The 21,495-nt window shown below is 42.1% G+C and overlaps 1 protein-coding gene across 1 annotated transcript in view; it reads right to left on the minus strand.

The window, feature by feature from the left end:
• Nucleotides 1-18,989, minus strand: part of LOC122564376 (transcription factor E2F3-like) — a 62,171-nt gene extending 43,182 nt beyond the window's left edge. The window contains exon 1 of the mRNA XM_043719163.2: nt 18,537-18,989. Within this exon, the coding sequence (XP_043575098.1) occupies nt 18,537-18,785 (249 nt within the window). The 5' untranslated portion in view covers nt 18,786-18,989. The remainder of the gene's footprint in view (nt 1-18,536) is intronic.
• Nucleotides 18,990-21,495: the final 2,506 nt, after the last annotated feature.

Consider the following 21,495-nt stretch of genomic DNA (forward strand, 5'->3'; position numbering starts at 1 on the left):
ATCAGATTTTTGTTAAAAATTGGTTAGTCACAAGACCCATCCTAAGGTCACAAAACAAAAACTTGAAACACGGTTTAATGGAATAAAGGAACACACTGACTGGAGAGTTCTAATCTCAAAAATGCAGCCTGTCTTAAAAGGGCAATTCTTTGCCTAAACTTGTACATTTGTCTTAAAAGGACACGGTGGTCACCCAAAATTCATCCTACTTCAAAATATTAACAGAAGTATAGAAATTAAAGGAACAGACCTATCATGCAGGTTTAAAAAGTGCCATTTGGTACCGTAATGCACAACAGTAAAAGCTAAAACTTCAACTTGATGTCACACATCTTATTCTCTGGCACCACGAAGATCAGGTCCTTTAAACAGAAGCGGAATTGTACATAGTGCCCTTCCTTACATTCCCCAACATCTCAATATCATCCCAAAACGCATTTGATGTGCCGATTGTCCCTCAATTATTTCAGTTGTAACAATAGAAACACTGGTTTAAATTCAATACTCACAAAGCATCTAAATTCACTTCATGGCCTCATCCACGCCTATGGATGCGATCTCACCTAGCCTGAAACTTCCAAAGTTTCCAGACTGCTCAAAATCTGGCCTTTTATGCACATTCAATTTCCATCACCCACCATTGCTGAATGCACCTTCAAGTGCTTACAACCAACTATTCCCCATATAAAGATTTTCTGTCTCTCTCCATTTCAAAGTCACTTCACGAAGAGTACGTAAACAGCCAACCATTCGGTCACTCATCCCAATGTCTGCAGAAGTCAATGCCAAATTTTGTCTAGTCACATTGAGAATAACTTAGTGTTTGACAGGAATTAAAATCTCCACAAGCTCAAGCTTTGTTGTTGTTGCTAAATAATGGCCATTTTAAAATCTACTTCTGATGGTATGACAAATATGTGAGTTTTAATGAATGTTAGCAAAAAATTGAGAAAAGAGGAAAAAGCAAAGACACTGACCACTTATGCAATTCTCTACATTCATAATGGAGAATCAACTCAATACATGCTGTTCAATGAAAGTGAATTACAGATCAACTTCACAAAGTGTCTCCCTGGACAGAAAATGCGATGGCTAAAACAAGTTTATCCTTCAAACATAAAAATATTGGGTTCAATCTGATATACATAAATGCTCATCAAAAGCAAAGCTCTGCTGGTTAGAAATTGCAACAAGTTGGCCCAAAAGTTGTCAGATGTATTCATGATTTCAATACATTTCAGAAACCACAATATTTAAGAGGATGAAGAGAAAATTTCTGTAGGAAACAAGAGTCGTGATGCCTGAAATGAATGGACCCAGGAGAAAGCAGAAGTACCAGTGCTGAGTATCAAGAAAGGCTGCTAAAACTCTTTGGATCTTCACCTCACTAGGAAACATTAATCAGCAAAATAAGCCATCCTGAATAAAAATCAAACCCATTCAATAATATCAAAAGCACATCATGGAAGTTTTAAAATTACCTCAGGTGAAATAAAAACAACATTACAAGAACAAGTACTTCAAAGTTGACCCGTATCAGAGCATATAGACTTGTAAATCACTGCAGCAATTATTTCCCAAGCCCTTCTCTCAACATAAGAATCGATTTTCATAGAATAATGGTGAAATGTGCAATTAAATCCTTACACACAGGGATTAACATGTCAAATTCATGCACACCAAAAATTAATATGTAATATGTTATACAGGAATTCTATGCAGATTTGCTTTTCCACTTGACATGTGCAGCAACTCCTATTAGAGGCTGGCTTAAAATCCAGCACTGACACCTTGATTTGAGCATAGCACAAGTATAGAAAGAATAAATATCCTATGCAATGAAGCAAATCCTTGTACATCAAATCTTGCAGTTGCATTCTTGTAAGAACTCAGTAGGTTGTACTTTAAGTAATTTGCCTCTTCTGGGGAGCATGTGCAACTATAACACTAAGCAACTGTTTCCTTGCACAGAGTTCAGTATCGTACAAAAGGCCAAAGGCACTGATAGAAGTGACCCTAATCTGTCACTTTATTCAAGGATGTGAATGTTAATACTCTCCTTGGAAAATAAAATAAAACAAACATTAACTGCTGTGGATGTCTGTTTTTGTAAAGGTTGGCGCCAATTATTTGCTCAACAGTACAGACAAAATAGGTATCAATGGGTGTACCTAATTAATCACCTGCAAAGAACCAAAATGGCCAAACATTGCAAGCAAAATTCAAAACCATACTGAAGATAAAAAACAATGAAAGTAGAATTCAAGAGATGAAGGGAACTTGGTTGTGAAGGGTGATGGTGGGACAACAATGTGAGTTTTAATGAATGTTAGCAAAATTGAGAAAAGAGGAAAAAGCAAAGTCACTGACCACTTCTGCAATTCTCTGTATAATTGCTAATTCTATCTACAACTGGAGGGTTATCAACACAACACCCTGTTAAAAGGAAAGAAAAAAATGATCAAGTAGCTATTAACTCACCCACATGAGGTTGTCACCAAATTCTTGGATCCACAATTAGAGTCAGAGATGTACAGCATTGAAACAGACCCTTCGGTCCAACCCGCCCATGCCAACCAGATAGCCCAACACAATCTAGTCCCACCTGACAGCACCCAGCCCATATCCCTCCAAACCCTTCCTATTCATATACCCATCCAAATGCCTCTTAAATGTTGCAATTGTACCAGCCTCCACCACTTCCTCTGGCAGCTCATTCCATACACGTACCACCCTCTGCGTGAAAAAGCTGCCCCGAAGGTCTCTTGCATCTTTCCCTTCTCACCCTAAACCTATGCCCTCTAGTTCTCGACTCCCCGACCCCAGGGAAAAGACTTTGCCTATTTACCCTATCCATGCCCCTCAATTTTGTAAACCTCGAAGGTCACCCCTCAGCCTCCGACGCTCCAGGGAAAACAGCCCCAGCCTGTTCAGCCTCTCCCTATAGCTCAGATCCTCCAACCCTGGCAACATCCTTGTAAATCTTTTCTGAACCCTTTCAAGTTTCACAACATCTTTCCAATAGGAAGGAGACCAGAATTGCACACAATATTCCAACAGTGGCCTAACCAATGTCCTGTACAGACGCAACATGACCTCCCAACCCCTGTACTCAATACTCTGACCAATAAAGGAAAGCATACCAAACACTGCCTTCACTATCCTATCTACCTGCGACTCCAGCTTTCAAGGATCTATGAACCTGCACTCCAAGGTCTCTTTGTTCAGCAACACTCCCTAGGACCTTACCATTAAGTGTATAAGTCCTGCTAAGATTTGCTTTCCCAAATTGCAGCACCTCGCATTTATCTGAATTAAACTCCATCTGCCACTTCTCAGCCCATTGGCCCATCTGGACCAGATCCTGTTGTAATCTGAGGTAACCCTCTTCGCTGTCCACTACACCTCCAATTTTGGTGTCATCTGCAAACTTACTAACAGTACCTCTTATGCTCACATCCAAATCATTTATGTAAATGACAAAAGTAGGGGGCCCAGCACCGATCCTTGTGGCACTCCACTGGTCACAGGCCTCCAGTCTGAAAAAAAAACCATCCACCACCACCCTCTGTCTTCTACCTTTGAGCCAGTTCTTTATCCAAATGGCTAGTTCTCCCTGTATTCCATGAGATCTAACCTGGCTAGTCAGTCTCCCACGTGGAACCTGGTTAAACGCCTTACTGAAGTCCATATAGATCACACCTACTGCTCTGCCCTGATCAATCTTCTTTGTTACTTATTCAAAAAACTCAATAAAGTTTGTGAGACATGATTTCTCACGCACAAAGCCAAGTTGACTATCCCAAATCAGTCCTTGCCTTTCCAAATAAGTGTACATCCTGTCCCTCAGGATTCCCTCCAACAACTTGCCCACCACCAAGGTCAGGCTCACTGGTCTATAGTTCCCTGGCTTGTCCTTACCATCCTTCTTAAACAGTGGCACCATGTTTGCCAACTTCCAGTCTGCCGGCACCTCACCTGTGACTATCGATGACACAAATATCTCAGCAAGAGGCCCAGCAATCATATGCTTCCTTTTTCTTAACCAAACCCTCAATTTCTTTCGCCCTCCAGCATTCCCTATACCTACCTACCAGCCTTCCCTTTCACCCTGACAGGAATAGACTTTCTCTCGATTCTTGTTATCTCATTTCTGAAGGCTTCCCATTCCCCAGCCATCCCTTTACCTGCAAACATCTGCCTCCAATCAACTTTTGAAAGTTCTTGCCTAATACCATCAAAATTGGCCTTTCTCCAATTTAGAACTTCAACTTTTAGATCTGGTCTATCCTTTTCCATCACTATTTTAAAATGAATAGAATTATGGTCACTGACCCCAAAGTGCTCCCCCACTGACACCTCAGTCACCTGCCCTGCCTTATTTCCCAAGAGTAGGTCATGTTTTCCACTTCTCTAGTAGGTACATCCACATACTGAATCAGAAAATTGTCTTGTACACACTTCAATTCCTCTCCATCTAAACCTTTAATACTATGGCAGTCCCAGTCGATGTTTGGAAAGTTAAAGTCCCCTACCATAACGACCTTATTATTCTTACAGATAGAGGAGATCTCCTGACAAGTTTGTTTCTCAATTTCCCTCTGACTATTGGAGGGGGGGGGGGGGGGGATCTATAATACCATCCCAATAAGGTGATCACCCCTTTATTTCAGTTTTCCACCCAAATAACTTCCCTGGATATATTTCCGGGAATATCCTCCCTCAGCACAACTATAATGCTACCCCTTATCAAAAATGCCACTCTCCCTCCTCTTTTGCCTCCCTTTCTATCCTTCCTGCAGCATTTGTATCCTGGAACATTCAGCTGCCAGTCCTGCCCATCCCTGAGCCACGTTTCCATAATTGCTATGATATCCCAGTCCCATGTTCCTAACCATGCCCGGAGTTCATCTGCCTTCCCTGTTAGGCCTCTTGCATTGAAATAAATGCAGTTTAATTTATTAGTCCTACCTTGTTCCTGCCTGCCATGACTGTTTGACTCACTTCTGTTCTCAGCTGTACCCGTCTCAGATAGATCTCTTTCCTCACTATCTCCCTTGGCCCTTGGCCCCAGCCCCCCCCACCTTACTAGTTTAAATCCTCCCAAGCAGTTCTAGCAAATTTCCCTGCCAGTATATTAGTCCCCTTCCAATTTAGGTGCAATCTTGTATAGGTCACTTCTCGACCAAAAGAGATTCCAATGATCCAAAAATGTGAATCCTTCTCCCATATACCAGCTCCTCAGCCATGCATTCGTCTGCTCAATCCTCCTATTCCTGCCCTCACTAGGGCGTAGCACTGGAAGTAATCCAGACATTACTACTCTTGAAGACCTCCTTTTTAAATTTCTGCCTAACTCTAATCTCCCTACAGAGTCTCAACCTTTTCCCTTCCAATGTCGTTGGTTCCAATGTGGACAATGACATCCTGCTGGCCCCTCTTCCCCCATGAGAACATTCTGCACCCTCAGACCTCCTTGATCCTGGCACCAGGGAAAACAACACCATTCTGCTTTTTCTCTCCTAGCCACAGAAACGTCTGTCTGTACCTCTGACTACAGAATCCGCCAACACAATTGATCTCTTGGAAGCCGACATATCCCTCGTTGCATTAGAGCCAGTCTCAATACCAGAAACTTGGCTGTTTGTGCTACGTTCCCCTGAGAATCCACCACCCCCTACATTTTCCAAAACAGCATACCTGTTTGAAATGGATATATCCACAAAAGACTCCTGCTCTAGCTGCCTACCTCTCTTACCCATCCTGGAGTTAACCCATCTATGGGAATGTATCTGAGACTTTGAGATTTGAAAACCAAATTTCCAAGTAAAAAGAACGCACATCGAATTACAAGTCTAAATGTCTTGGATTAGTCAAATGACAAGCAATGTTTTAAGAGTTTAGATTTTTACTTTGCTCAGCTAATTAATTCAGAAGATGCAACATATATTAACTGAAGAAACTGAAGAAAGAATCAGCCATACAGCTCTGAGACAGCTCCACCATTTAAGGTTATGGTGGATTTTATCTTAACTCCACTTTCCAGCCAGATACACACTCAATCCTTGACTCTCCTATGATTCAAGAATCGGACATACTCAGCCTTCAATATATTAAATCTCTAGAGTCTGCAATACAGAATTTCAAAGATGTTGCGCCTCAAGAAGAAATTTCTCTTTTTCTCCACTTTAAATGGGCAACCACTTGTTGTGAAACTTTGACCCTTTGTTCTGGATTCAGAGGGGACGAGCATGTAGTCAAATATCTACCCCTGCTGAGACCAACATATTATGTGTTTCAATTAGGACGCCTCCCATTCTTCTAAACGAGTATTTAGAAACAATATGCTCAACCTTTCATCACAAGGCATCTTCATTCCAGGAATAAACCACACAAGCCTCCCATAAAATTGCCTCAAATGCAAGCTATCTTTCTTATACAAAAAGACCAAAACTGTATGTAAAACAGTATAGTACACATTTGTAGTGTCATCCATGACCTGCCCCAAGTCCACAACCTTTATACTCAATCTCCCCACATGGCCAACATTCCATTTACCTGGCTAATAATTGTTGCACTTGCACATATTTCATGTACAAAAAACCTCCCAAGTACAGCATTCTGTAACCTTTTTCCAGTTAAAACTATATTTTTATTTTCCATTTTTTAAAACCAAATAAATAACTGCCATTTCTCACATTATGCTCTATCTACTGACCCCATCTAGATCTCTTCTCAGACACAGCCTCCGCACAACCTGGTTTCCCACCTACTTTTACAATAGCTACATTTGCCGATTATAAAATCCCTTCATCCAGGTTTTTAAAATGTAAAATAGTTGAGGTTCTACCAGCTGGTTTACCAACTTAAAATTATTTATTGATCTTGATCCTATTGCTAGCTCATGAACACATCCTCTATTCATGCTATTAGTCCCAACATGATCAACATTTGCCTTTTTGCTCACCTCATTGACAATTCAAATACTTCTACTGAATCCCTCCAATCCACTGTTCATTATGCCCCCAAAGAACTCTAATATATTTCTCAAACATTACATTCCTTTCCTGTAACTATATTCACTCTGCTTGACTATATTATTTTTTTTTAATAACTGCTACTCTTTCCTTAATAATATTCCAGCATTTTGCTGAGGCCTATAACTTCCAGCTCATCTCAATCTTTTCTTGAATAGGGGCATTCAATTTGGTGTGTTCCAGTCTGCAGGGATCTTTCCGTATTCTGGAGAATTTTAGAAGACTCCAACCAACATGTCCACTATCTTTGGAGCCATATCTATGAAGATTTTAACCTGCAGGCTAATCTTCTGGAGCTTCGTTGACATTTTCTTTCAAATGCATCCAACCTCAGCTTCATAATTAGACATAGATGGTGAACCCAGGAGTGTTTTTTTCTCAAAGGAATGCATCATCTTTGGGAGTCATGAAGAATCTCCTTTAACACTTGCCTCTGTTAACCCACTTATTTTTTAAATCTGGTTTCCCTAATTCCCTACAGGCAGCCTAATCTTCATATCTATGTAACTGTCTTCATTTACATTCAAGCCACTAGGTTTCAGAACAATTTAAACATACCATATAGGTACAGGATAGGTCATTCAAGCCTGCTCTACCATTCAATATAATCACAACTGATCATCCAACTCAGACATCTATTCCTGCTTTCTCCCCATTTCCTTTGATCCTTTAGTCTGGAGAACAATATCTACATCTTTCTTGCAAATGCTCAATGTTCTGGCATCAAATTTCCTGTTGCAGAGAATTCTACAGGCTCACCACTCGGAAGAGGAAGGGTCTTCTCATCAGTTGCAAAAGGCCTACCACACTTCCTTAGACTGTGACACCATTTCTCATCTCCCAATCATTGAGAACATCCATCCTGCCTGGTCTAATCCTGTTCCAATTTTCTATGTCCCCACGAAGTCACCCTCGCTCTTCCAAATTACAGTGAATACACATCTAAGCAATCCAGTCTCTCTCATGTCATTCCTGCACGTCAGGAATCAGTCTGGTAAAGCTTCATTGCATTTCTTCAATAACCAGAACATCTGTTCTCAGATAAGGAGACCAAAACTGCACACACTACTCCAGGAGTGGTCTTACCATTGCCTTGTCCAAGATTTTTTTTATATTAGATTACCTACAGTGTGGAAACAGGCCCTTCGGCCCAACAAGTCCACGCCGACCCTCCAAAGAGCAAGCCACCCAGACCCGCTCCCCTACATTTGCCCCTTCACCTAAAACTACAGGCAATTTAGCATGGCCAACTCACTTAACCTGCACATTTTTGGACTGTGGGAGGAAACCGGCGTACCTGGAGGAAACCCACACAGACCTGGGGAGAATGTGCAAACTCCACACAGACAGTTGATGTCCCTGCTCTTGTACTGAATTCCTCTTGCTAAGAAGCCAACATACCTGTGCCTTCTTCACCTGCATGCTTACTTTTCAGTAACTTCTGTACAAGAGCACCAAGGCCTCCTTACACCTGCCTCTTTCCCGATCTGCCCCCATTTAGAAAATAATCTGCCTGTTTGTTCTACTGAAGTGAATGACCTCTCATCATTCCACATTATACTGCATCTATCACGCATTTGCCAACTCACTTAACTTGTCCAAATCACACTGAAGCATCTCTGCATCCTCCTCTCAGCATACCTTCCCACCAAATTCAGTCATCTGCAAGCTTGGAAATATGACAGTTACCCATTAGATTAATAATATCTATTATGGATAGCTGAGATCCAAACACTGATCCCTGTGGTATCCCACTAGTCACTGCCTGCCACTCCGAAAAAGACTCAGTTATTCCTTATTTGTTTCTCGTTTGTCAACCAGTTCTCAATCTATTTCAGCTCACCTCCAATCCCATGTATTTCAATTTTGCATGCTAACCTCAAATGGGACTTTATCAAAAGTTTTTCTCCCTCAAATGTGAAATTCTCTCATCTTGCAAGCATTCTCACCAAGAGGCTCATTGGCTGAGATCACTTATTTGCCTCTCATTAAATATTAACAACTCAAAGTTTTCCAACTGGTTGGCTCAAAAAAGATATTGTTGTAAAAATCGGTTTTGCCTGCACAATGAGTTCACCTTCATGGCTACCCTTACCAATCGGATTAGACAAATCCATGCAAGGACTAAAACCAAAATTAAACCAAACAACTGCAAGTGCTGGAAATTTGAAACAGAAACAGGACATGCTGGAGAAACTCCGGTCTGGCAGCATTTGTAGAGAGAAGCACAGTTAGCATTTAAATTCCAATTCAGATGAAGGGTCACTGAACTCAAAATGTTAGCTTTTGTATTTCTCTCTACAGATGAATTTCTCTCAGACTTTTGTTCTTGCACGCGAAGCTTAAGATTGCCCACAATGACTGCAATTCCTTTCTTACAGGCCCTAGTGTATCTTGCTTCCTATTTTGTAGTGAGCCAATTGCTAGAGGACCAATGAACCATTTACACCTGCAATTTCGTTCCTTCTTATTTCTCAACATATCTTCTCATTCTGCATCTTGATCGCCAAACTAATTTCTCACTACTATACTGATCTTAGTGTTAACAGAGCTAGCCAACATCCTTTGCTTTCATCCCAACATGAGCAATATGTTAAATAATCATGTGCCTTCAAATCTTCGTCTTTGTCATTTTCAACCAGGTTTCTATAAAGATAATTACATATCAATGCTCAAAATGCAAAGGGGTAGCTATATGTTGAATGAAAGGAAATGGTGAGAAAACACCCAACCTATCAGAGGTCACTTCTCTCCATACTTGCTGTTGCTAAGTTCAGGAACGACACTGTCAACAGCAAATAAGGTAGATAAATAGCCTGCAATGCAGAAGCAATGGGCAAATAGCAAAATCAATAGTGGCTTTAAGGCAATTGACTGAAAGGCCTTTCAAAGAGAGTGGGACGCACAGAGCTGCTTTAAGGATGATATGAAGAGTCTCATGCCAGATGAGGGAGTTCCATTTCCTGGGCCCAATCAGGGGACTGTAAACATACAAGCAAAAAGTAATCCCTTAGATGTAGGAGCAGAAGTAAACCATTTAGCAAAATATTAGCTACTCTGCTCTGCCATTCAATGACATCAGAGCTGGTCTAATAATCGAGGAGAAAGTGAGGTCTGCAGATGCTGGAGATCAAAGTTGAAACTTTATTGCTGGAACAGCACAGCAGGTCAGGCAGCATCCAGGGAACAGGAGATTCGACGTTTCGGGCACAGGCCCTTCTTCAGGAAGGGCCTGTGCCCGAAACGTCGAATCTCCTGGTCTAATAATCCTCAACTCCACTTTACTGTCCTTGCCCCATAACCCTTGACTCCCATCCTAATTAGAAATCAGTTGATGTCAGCCTTGAATATTCTTACCCACCCAGACCTGTTTGCTCTCTGCAATCAAAAATTCCCGATTCACTGCACTTAGAATAAATTCCCCTTCATCCATGTTTTAAACGGAAGGAGAATTCTTTAACTTTGGGCGGCATGGTGGCACAGTGGTCAGCAATGCTGCCTCACAGTGCCAGAGATCCGGGTTCATTGCCTGCCTCAGGCGACTGACTGTGTGGAGTTTGCACATTCTCCCAGTGTCTGCTTGGGTTTCCTCTGGGTGCTCCGGTTTCCTCCCACAGTCCAAAAATGTGCAGGTTAGGCAAATTGGCCACACTAAATTGCCCATAGTGTTAGGCGAAGGAAAAATGTAGGGGAATGGGTCTGGGTGGGTTGCGCTTCGGCGGGTCAGTGTGGACTTGTTGGGCTGAAGGGCCTGTTTCTACACTAAGTAATCTAATTTCTTTATGCCCTCTAGCCCTAGACTCTCCCAAAATGGGAGACAACCTCAGCATCTATCCGATCAAGCCTCTTAAGAATTTTCTATGTTTCAATAGAATCAACACTTACTCTTCCAAACTCCGATGATTATAGACCCAAGCTACTCAACCACTCCATGTCCAGACCAGCTCTGGTCTGCCTTCAATACCAGCATATCACGCCTTAGATAAGGGCACACATTTGTTCAGTGTATCAGATATGGTCTAACTATATAGCTTTACCAAGACTTCCCTACTTGCACATTCCATTCCTTTAAAACTAAATGCCAATATTCCAGTTGCCTTCTCTATTCTCCGAAATTGGATGCTAGCCTTTCACAATTTGTGAATGAGGACACAATTCCCTGTGCTGCAGCCTTCTGTCATCTTTCTCGATTTAAATAATATTCAACTCCTTGATTCTTCACTGCAAAGTGCATAACCTCAGATTTCCCCCAAGCGATATTCCAACCACCAAATCTTGGCCATGTACTTTGTATCTGTTGACATGGACAGATTACCATCCTCACCAATCCCTTTCAACCTAATTCTGTGTAATCTGCAATCATAGCTACAATGTATTTACTTCCCACATCCAAGTTATTATTATATATTATAAATAAGTGGGCCCAGCCCTAATCCCCCATGGCATTCCAATAAATAACAGTTACCATCTTAAAAATGTCCCTCTTATCCCAACTGTCCTTTAGTTAGCCAATCCTCTATTCACGCTAATATGTTACCTCCAACATCATGGGCTCTTATCTTATTAAAAAGCCTAATACGTAGCACCTTACCAAATGTCTCCTGGACATCCACTGCTTCCTCTATTAATCCTGCTTTTGACCTCTGTTATTACATCCTTCATAAGAGACTCCAACACCATTCCAATAACAGATGTTAGGCTTACCGGCCTATAGTTACTTTTTTTTTTGGTCTCCCTCCTTTTTGAATAAATTGTTACACTGGTAGTTTTCAAATCCTCTAGGACATTTCCAGAATCTAAGGATTCTTATAGTATGAGTACATCCATTCTCTCTGTAGCTCCTTCCTTTAGCAATCCCATCCAGGTCGTGCTTTTAGCCAGATTAATTTCCCTAGTATCTTGTCTATAGTGATAGTTATTGCATTCTTTCCCTCTTCTCCATTTGTACCTTGATACAGTATTTACATAATATTATCTTACACCAAGAATGGTGCAAAGTACCGACACAATTCCTCCATTTCCTGATTCCCCATTATTTCCTCAGCATCTTCCTCTAGGGAGCCTGTTGCCTCTCCTTTATATACATTTAAAATAATTATTTCTGTCCATCTTAATAGCAATTGCAAGTTTGCACGCTAAGTTTATTTTCTCCTTTTTTGAGTAGTCTTTGGGTAACCTTTCATTGGTTTTAAAACTCTCGCAATCCACTGGCTTACCAGCCACAATACATATTTTTTTTCTTTAAATTTGAAACTATCAAGTTCCCTGGTTAATCACAGTTGGTTTATCTTCCTAGGATCTTCCTTTCTCACTGGGGTATAACTCTGTTAGCCATGAACTATTTTATTAAATATTTGCCATTGGTCTCCAACTGTATTTATTGCTAATCTCCTTTCCCAGGCTACTGCAGGCAACACTACCCTTGTTCCTATGTAATTAGTCTGATTTACGTTTAGCAGTTGTTTCCAATCTAAATTCCTCTATCTCAAACCAAATGCAAAATTCTACCAGTGTTATGGTCAGTTTTCTCAGGGATCTTTTACACAGATCATTTATCATACCTTATTATGCATTACCGGATCCAAAACTTTGAGGGAGGTGGGGGGGGCATGGTGGCTCAGTGTTTAGCACTGCTGCCTCACAGCACCTAGGGTTCGATACTGTGTAGAGTTTGCACATTCTCCCCGTGCCTGCATAAGTTTCCTCCACGTGCTCCAGTTTCCTCCCACAATCCAAAGATGTGCAGGTTAGGTGAACTGGCCATGCTAAATTGCCCATTGTGTCGGGTGCTTTAGTTAAAGGGAAAAGGGGTTTGGGTGGGTTACTCTTCGGAGGGTCGGTGTGGACTTGTTGGGCCGAAGGGCCTGTTTCCATACTGTAGGGAATCTAATCTGATCTTATCTCAAGGCCTTTGACAAGGTGTCACACAGGAGGCTACTGACTAAGGTAAGGGCCCATGGTATCAGAGGCGAGATGTTAGCATGGATAAAAGCTTGGCTGTCTGGCAGAAAGTAGAGAGTCAGGATGGCAGCTGGTGACAAGTGTTCTGCAAGGTTCAGCGTTGGGACAACTTTTCACTTTATATACTAATGATCTAGGAGGAGTGAGGGCATTCTGGCTAAGTTTGCAGACAATACAAAGATAGGTAGTAATGAGGAGACAGGGAGGCTGCAGAAGACAGGTTGAGAGAGTGGGCAAAGAAGTGGCAGATGGAGTATAATATGGGAAAGTGAGGTCATGCACTTTGGTACGAAGGAGAGGGGCATGGACTATTTTCTAAATGGTGAGAAAATTCAGAAGTCTGAAATACAGAGAGACATGGGAGTTTAGTCCAGTATTTTCTCAAGATAAACTTAAAGGTTGAGTCAGTAGGTAGGAAAGCAAGTGCAATGATGACAGTTATTTTGAGAGGACTTGAATCAATTATCAGGGATTTATTTCTGAGGCTCTGTAACACTCTGGCCAGGCCACATTTGGAGGACTGTGCTTAGTTTTTGGTCCCATATCTTAGGAAGGATGTACTAGCCCTGGAGTATGTTCAGAGGAGATTCACAAGAATGGTCCCAGGAACAAACAGCTTATCATGTGAGGAACATTTGAGGATTCTGGGTCTATATTCGGAAGTTAGAAGGATGAAAGGGGAATCTAAATGAAACTTAAGAGAATACCGAATGGCGGGAAGATATTTCCGCTGGTAGGTGTGACTAGGACATGAGAACACAGCCTTAGGGTAAAGGGAGAACGGAGATAAGGAGAAATTTCTTTAGTCAGAGTGGTGAATCTATGGAATTCATCGCCACAGAAGGCCATGGAGGCCAAGTCACTGAGTATATTTAAAACGGAAATAGCTAGGTTCTTAATTGTCAAGGGGATCAAAGGTTACAGGGAGAAAGCAGGAGAATTGGATTAGATTAGATTACCTACAGTGTGGAAACAGCCCTTCTGCCCAAGTCCACACTGACCCTCTGAAGAATAATACACCGAGTCCCACTTCCCTATGCACCTTACACTATGGGCAATCTATCATGGTCAATTCACCTGACCTGCACATCTTTGGACTGTGGGAGGAAACCGGAGCAAACCCACGCTGACAAGGGGAGAATGTCTGTGTGGAGTTTGCACAGTCTCCAGAGGCTAGAATCGAACCTGGGACCCTGGTGCTGTGAAGCAGCAGTGCTCACCACTGAGCCACCATGCTGCCCCATTGGGTTGAGAAACTTTTAGCCATGATTAAATGGTGGAGCAGATTCAATGGGCTGAATGGCCTAATTTCTACTCCTATGTATTATGGTCTTATCTTAAAAAGAAGTTTTAAAAGTGCAGAACAATAGGTCTGTTACATTTAATTCTTCACTCTGTTCTACTACCCTTATGCACTTTGTGTAGATGATCTTACTTTGTCTGTACTGCACACAAAACAAAGCTTCTCACTGTACCTAAGTAAATGTAACAATAACAAATCAAATTTAAGACTGAGATGAAAAGAAATTTCTTCACCCAGAGAGTGGTTAGCCTGAGGAATGTTTTCAAGCAGGAGTTATATATTATTCCTGGGGGTTATTGGGATCAAAAGGTACATGAAGAAAGCAGGAGTAGAGTCTGGAGTTGGATGATCAGTTATGATCATATCAAATAGTCAGCCATGATTATATTGAATGGTGGAGCAGGCTTGAATGGTGAATGGCCTACTCCCTTTCCTATTTTCTACATCAGTGATTCACTCATTTTTCCTGATGAAGGGCTCCAGCCTGAAATGTCGATTTCCCTGCTCCTCGGATGCTGCCATGCCAGCTGTGCTTTTCCAGCAACACAACTCCATTTTTCCTACACCTGTCCTTGAGCCAACAATTAGATCCCATTTACTCTGTGCCAATTTACTCGTTGTTGAGGTAGTAACCCAGAGGTTAACACCTTTGTGGTCTTGTCTTTAATTTGTCTCTAATTGCTCGTAGCCCACAAGGCATAACAAAGATGTTTTGCTATGTCTTTGCTACCTACACAGATCATAACATCCGGACTGTTTCTTTCTAAAGTCTTGTTGGAGCAAGAAAAACATGTCCTTAACCTTGGCAACAGACAAGCAATACAGCCTTAAGAACCCAAATTCTTAGCTGTTGAGAACAGAAACTATCCTCCAAGTATATTGTCACCTACCTCAACTATATTCCCTTTCATTCCTTAAAACTGAACCGCCCCCTATATCAGTGCTATGGTCAGAAAGCTCACCTTCCCTGCAGTCTCTTTCATTCAATCTCAAAGTTGTGTGCGCACAAGGATGGAGGTTTCTCCAATGCTCCTTTAGCGATTCCCATATCTGTTTGAGTCTCTGGCCACAGACTAAATCCAGTTATCTAAGTGCTGAGGGGTGACCTGATAGAGGTTTATAAAATCATGACAAGCATGGATAGAGTGAATAGACAAAAGTCTTTTTCCAATGTAAAGAATCCAAAATTGGAGGGCATAGGTTTAAGGTGAGAGTGAAAGATTTAAAAGAGACCTCTGCAGCAACGCTTTCTACAGAGGCCAGTATGTGAATGGAATAATTTGCCAGAGGAAGTGGTGAAGGAGAGTACAATTACATTTAAAAGGCATCCATACAGGTATATGAATAGGAAGGTTTAGTGATACGGGCCAAATGCTGGCAAATGGGACTACATCATTAAGATATCTAGTCAGTGCAGACAAATTGGATCAAAGGGTCTGCTTCCATGTTATACAAGTCTGATTCTAAGCTGAAAAATGTGTTGCTGGAAAAGCGCAGCAGGTCAGGCAGCAAAGGAGTGGACGGCACGGTGGCACAGTGCTTAGCACTGTTGCCTCACCGCGCCAGAGACCCAGGTTTAATTCCCGCCTCAGGCGACTGTGTGTGGAGTTTGCACGTTCTCCCCGTGTCTGCGTGGGTTTCCTCCCACAGTCCAAAACTGTGCAGGTCAGGAGAATTGGCCATGCTAAATTGCCCGTAGTGTTAGGTGAAGGGATAAATGTAGGGAAATGGGTCTGGGTGGGTTGCGCTTCAGCGTGGACTTGTTGGACCGAAGGGCCTGTTTCCACGCTGTAAGTAATCTAATCTAATCTAATTCGGGAGCAGGAGAATCAATGTTTCAGGCATAAGTCCTTCTTCAGGAATTCCTGAAGGGCTTATGCCCGAAACGTCATTCTCAGACTCCTTTGATGCTGCCTGACCTGCTGTGCTTTTCCAGCAACACATTTTTCAGCTCTGATCTCCAGCATCTGCAGTCCTCATTTTCTCCTAGTTGATTCTAAGCTGAGTACTGCTTTGTGAATGTATCAGCTAATGCTCTCCCCCACCCCACCCCAAAATGCATTCAAGTGTATGAAGCTCAGACTGACTCCAGCTCATCAAGTCAAATTCCAAGTATAGACATTTTTCAGATGTATTGATGTGGATCACACTGGTGTCCACTAGTCGCAAAATACTACTTGTACATAGCTTGCCTATACAAAGGCATGTATGATTTTACATAAGAATGCCTCAAGATACATACTTCTTTCCAACATAAATTACTTTATAACAAAAAAAAACACATCTGTGGACTTACAGGGAGAGGTAAGTAATGATGTCACTATACAAGTAATCCACAGGCAGAAGCTAAAACCAATGGACTCTAGTTCAAGTCATACCATAACACCTGTTGGAATCTGAATTAATTGAATAAACCAATAAAGCTCGTCTTAGTAATGATGATCACATAATAATTATCATTGACCACTGCAAAAACCCACCTGGTTCACTAAAGTCCTTTCAGGAAGGAAATCTGCCATCCTTACTTGATCTGGTCTCTGCACAACTCCTGACCCACAGCAATATGACTGACTCTTAATTGCCTTCTGAAAATGGCAGGGCATTTAAGGAGGGGCAAAAAATGCTGACATTGCCAGTGATGCCCTCACTCCAAGAGTGAAGATAAAACCTCAAGAAGGAAATGGTTGAATCTGTTAATGAAATTTTACAATGCTACTCATTTAAACTACCACACATTTGAAAGTCTGCAATTAAAAATAATGGACAGAATAAAAAGTATTGTATGATATAATGCACATGTTTCAGTTGCTTACAATCGAATAAAGTTTTCAGCAATAGGACTGGCTAGTAACAAAGAAACAACCCTTACCCTAGAAAGGGTTAATGCAATGCAAAATATAATCAGTTACCCAAGACTTGATCTGACCCAGTGACCTGTTAGACAAGTGAATAAAAATCTAAAAATTCAATAGCAATAATCAGGATATGGCTTTAGCAATCATAGTTGAAACTCCAATTTGCTTCCTATGCTACAAAACAAAGTTTTAAGTGGGTAAGTGGCACATGGATGCTTATTTCAAACTTTGAAAAAGGTGTCAACTCTATATAAATGTCCGATTTTTAAATATACCTAGATCAGTTACCTCCACCCTAAGGCTTTTCTGATTCTAGGCCTCAGTTATTTCACAATATGTCCCAATCTTTCGAGAAATGATGTGAAGCCAATTAATTGCAACACCTTCAGAACCAATCTGACGTGAAATGCAATAATTACATTTTCCTCCCAGAAAAGTGCAAGTTTCAAACAGAACGATAACTCAGTCGTTGCAATAACTTGACTATCACAACAGTTAATACAGAATAACAGTTTTGGGCAAGAATATTAAATATATTGGATACTTTGATCCAAAAAATATTTTAAATCCTCTTGTTTACTTAATTGAAAGACACCCGCTTTTATCTTTGAGGGGTGGGAGTCGTTGGATGATGGAAAGACTAAATTAACGTGGCGTTTAATTACTTACAAAAAAAATTGGCCTTTTTCACCCCTACGTGACCCGACAAGCTTGCATTTTTGCTGTATCAAACGATAGGTCTTGTCTACTCTTATTATTCATTTTGCATTTTAGGACTTTTTATACCAGTGTGTAAACCTGGAAAGCATCGAGAACTAATCTCAGGGTGGAACCGGCAGGAGGATTACAACTGCTACAGTAACTGATAAAATCCAGCCCGGTGCAAACCCGGTACCAGGGCCGGAGAGAAAAAAAACCCAGGCCTGTGCTCGAACTGGCCAGGACCTGGCTTACTCTCACTAGGCCCTTTGGAGACACGCGGTTGCTTTGCTCTCCAGCAGCGGGCCAGCGGCATGTTTGTTTAACCTCCCCCCTCCCCCGCAAGACTGGGTGAGAGAGACAACGAGATGTTAAGAAACCTCCATGAAGCCTGCACAGCGACCTAGAGAGCCCGAATGTACCCCCACCCCCACTGCAGCCTGTAGAAGATAAACAGGAAAATAATAGCCGCCACTGGAATAATGCGGGACCGGGGGTTTAAAACCCTGATCCTGGCTGTCCCCAAAGTACCCAGCCCGCCCGATACAACTGCAGTTGGTGACAACCAAACAGGGTAATAGTGTGCCCCTTACCCTGACCACGGAAACCCTTCAGTACCCAGCACCTGCCCATGAGGCGGAATTAATCTCTCGGGGCTACGCTACAATCAGCCTCATTTACCGGAGTCCTTCCCGGAGTAGACGGTGCCAATCCCGTTCTGCTCGCCGCACCGCGAGGACTAGAGAAGCCATCGGCTGCCGCTTGCGGTAAAATCCGGACCCCGAGGCCGCCGGCACCGACGCTCTTCCCCGCCGCCCGTTCCTGAAGGCTACCGTGCCCGGAGAGAACGGCAAAGAGCCCGCTTGTCGCCGGTGAACCCCCAACTCCAGCCGAGGCTCTCCCCGGAGCTGCTTGAATTCCTTTCCGCATATTTTGCAACTTTAGGACGGTCTGTCCGCTAAGATCTTTCCCTCTGTCAGTAAATTATTTTTAATCTTACTCGCTCGCCCTCCCTGGAAAAGATTAAAATACCCCCCGATCCAGGGAGGAGACAGACCCCGGTGGCCGCGTGTTTGGTCACCACAGGATATGGTACGCGGGGAGTGGCAGATGCGAAGGATTTAAAAGTCCTTAAAACAGCCCCAAGCTCTGAAAATGGCTCCAGGAAGCTGACGATGAATGAAGGGAGACACTTTACGCGCGTAATGCCTCCCGCGAAACTCAGATTTCCCGCGGCTTTTTCAAACCTCATTTGCATGTCCTTCTTTTACCCATTGGCCAAGCGTGTCCGGGTTCGGCTGCGCGTCGGGGCTTCCCATTGGCTCACAAGCGAGCGGCGCACGAGCGCTGTTCGAACGGGGAATCCTGTTGGCTGCGGCGTTGCCGGTTGCCATGACACCGCAGAACGCTTCACGTTCCAAGGAGATTCCTTCTCCATTGTGACCTTTTTCTCCCGGGTTTCCCCTTGAGCCAGAGACACGTGCTCAGCCCGCCGGCACTCCCCACGAACGACACTCTAACCTGCCCTCTACTCAGGCTAAAGACTTTTCCTCATTGAATTCGTTGTGTGGTTGTATATATAATTCAAAAACATCTCCTTTCTACCTGGATCTCTTTTTGTTGACAGTAATTTGATCAAGCCACTAGATGGCGAAGTTTATTTTAGCAAATAAATACAACAGCATCACCCCAGAATCACCGCACATTTTGCAGATTTCAGATATCCCTAACATCATCTGTTACTAATTTCTACAAATCTTTAACTGCCAAGAAAACTGTTCAGCAGGAAGTGTCAATAGACAATGAGGCAAGGACCTGCCTTCAGGCAAAGCATACACAAATAAGCAAATAATTAATATTTTAAAATTGAAAAAATTATACCTAAAACTCGTTCTTAGTAATTTTTACATGCAATAGTAATTTTATAAATCGACTTACAGTTCACAATTTCCAGCAGCTTGTTCTCAATCGTTTTCCTCAGTAGTATGTGTTTTTAATTCCAAGATTAGAGTGGTGCTGGAAAAGCACAGCAAGTCAGGCAGCATCCGAGGAGCAGGAAAATCGACGTTTCGGGCTGGAGCCTTTCAACGCTTGTTTTTTTTTTAAATTCCCATTGTTATTTCTGTAATTAAAATTATTTAATCACCGATTTAATTCCAATCTAAATTTTCCAACGTTTAGCTAGAATTCATAGTCATCGTTTTTAATACTTATAAAGAAAGAATCCTTATAAAGCATCTATCCAGTCTTCCTGAAGAAGGGCTAATGCCCGAAACGTCGATTCTCCTGTTCCCAAGATGCTGCCTGACCTGCTGCGCTTTTCCAGCAACACATTTCCATCTATCCAGTCTAATCCATTTTCCACCACTCGCCCTTAGCCTTGGATGTAATGGTATTCAAATAGCCATCCAAATCGTTCTTAAATGTGTTGAGGGTTCCCACCCCCTTTAGATAGTTCCAGATATCCACAACCCTCTGAAGTGATCAAAAAAAGTCCTCAAATTACCTCTAACTTTATGCTCCTTGTCTTAAAACTGTGTCAATGGTTCTTGATTCATCTGTCCAGGGAAAAAAAGTTTCTCCCTATCTACCCTTTGTATACTCCTCAGAGATTTATATATCTCAGTTAGATCCTGCCTTCTCTGCCTTAAGGAAAACAACCCGAGTCTATCTAGTCTCTTGTCATAAGTGAATCACTCCAGCCTGATGAAACAAAAAGAGTACCAATTTCCCAGACAGTCACCGATTTTCACATATGCCCAGACCTATTATGACATTATTCAGGTTGCATTCAACGCAGCTATTTTCTTTTCCCACTCTTAGGTTTTATTTCCACCTATTCAGCTTTCTTTCAATCCTGACCTACTATCCATAATCTCCTGATCTACCAGCCGCTTTCACAACTCTTTTTCTGGGCTCTGTCTCCACCTATCCACTTACCTCTCTCCATCCCCCTCACCCATTTCAGCTTCAGCATATAAAACCACTTTTTCCTGGCTACCGACAATTCTGATGAAGGATCATCAGATTTAATTTTACTTTCTTCTCACAGATGCCACTAGACCTACTGAGTTTCTCCAGCAATTTCTGTTTTTGTTCCATCATAACCTCCTTGCTTTTGTATTCAAAGCCCAGGGTGCTGACCAATATGGAACAGTGCTACATAGTGATTGTGAAGGAAGTTCTTGCAGTCACATGGACCTATGAAAAATTGTCCTATTGTGTCATTGGTCTCAAATTTGTTATTTAGATTCACAACAAACCTTCAAAAACTCTCTTCAATATGAATGAGCTGGCAAAGATGCAGAGTTTTCGCTTGTGCCTGATGCTATTTGATATGACCTTTGAGTATGTCCAGGGCAGGTTCCAGACCACCAATGCTGCTTTGCCTGCATCACTATAGAGTGACCAACATCCCAGGATATTTTGTTTTATTCATGACAACCTCATCTCTGTCTTACTTTCAACCAGATTACACTCAGAGACTACCCAATCATTACTCCAGATCAGAAACATATGGAGCAGACATTGAATGTGTACAGATGTGAGAATACCGCCTCATTGGTCGGTCTGTTAATCCACCGACTCATCCAGGTTTGTGCCTATACTTTGAACACCATGGCCACCTCATTCTACTCAA

Source organism: Chiloscyllium plagiosum, unplaced genomic scaffold (genome assembly GCF_037043375.1).
Source record: "Chiloscyllium plagiosum isolate Xiang-an unplaced genomic scaffold, Cpla_swu_hap1 HiC_scaffold_34, whole genome shotgun sequence".
Classification (NCBI taxonomy): Eukaryota; Metazoa; Chordata; class Chondrichthyes; order Orectolobiformes; family Hemiscylliidae; genus Chiloscyllium; species Chiloscyllium plagiosum.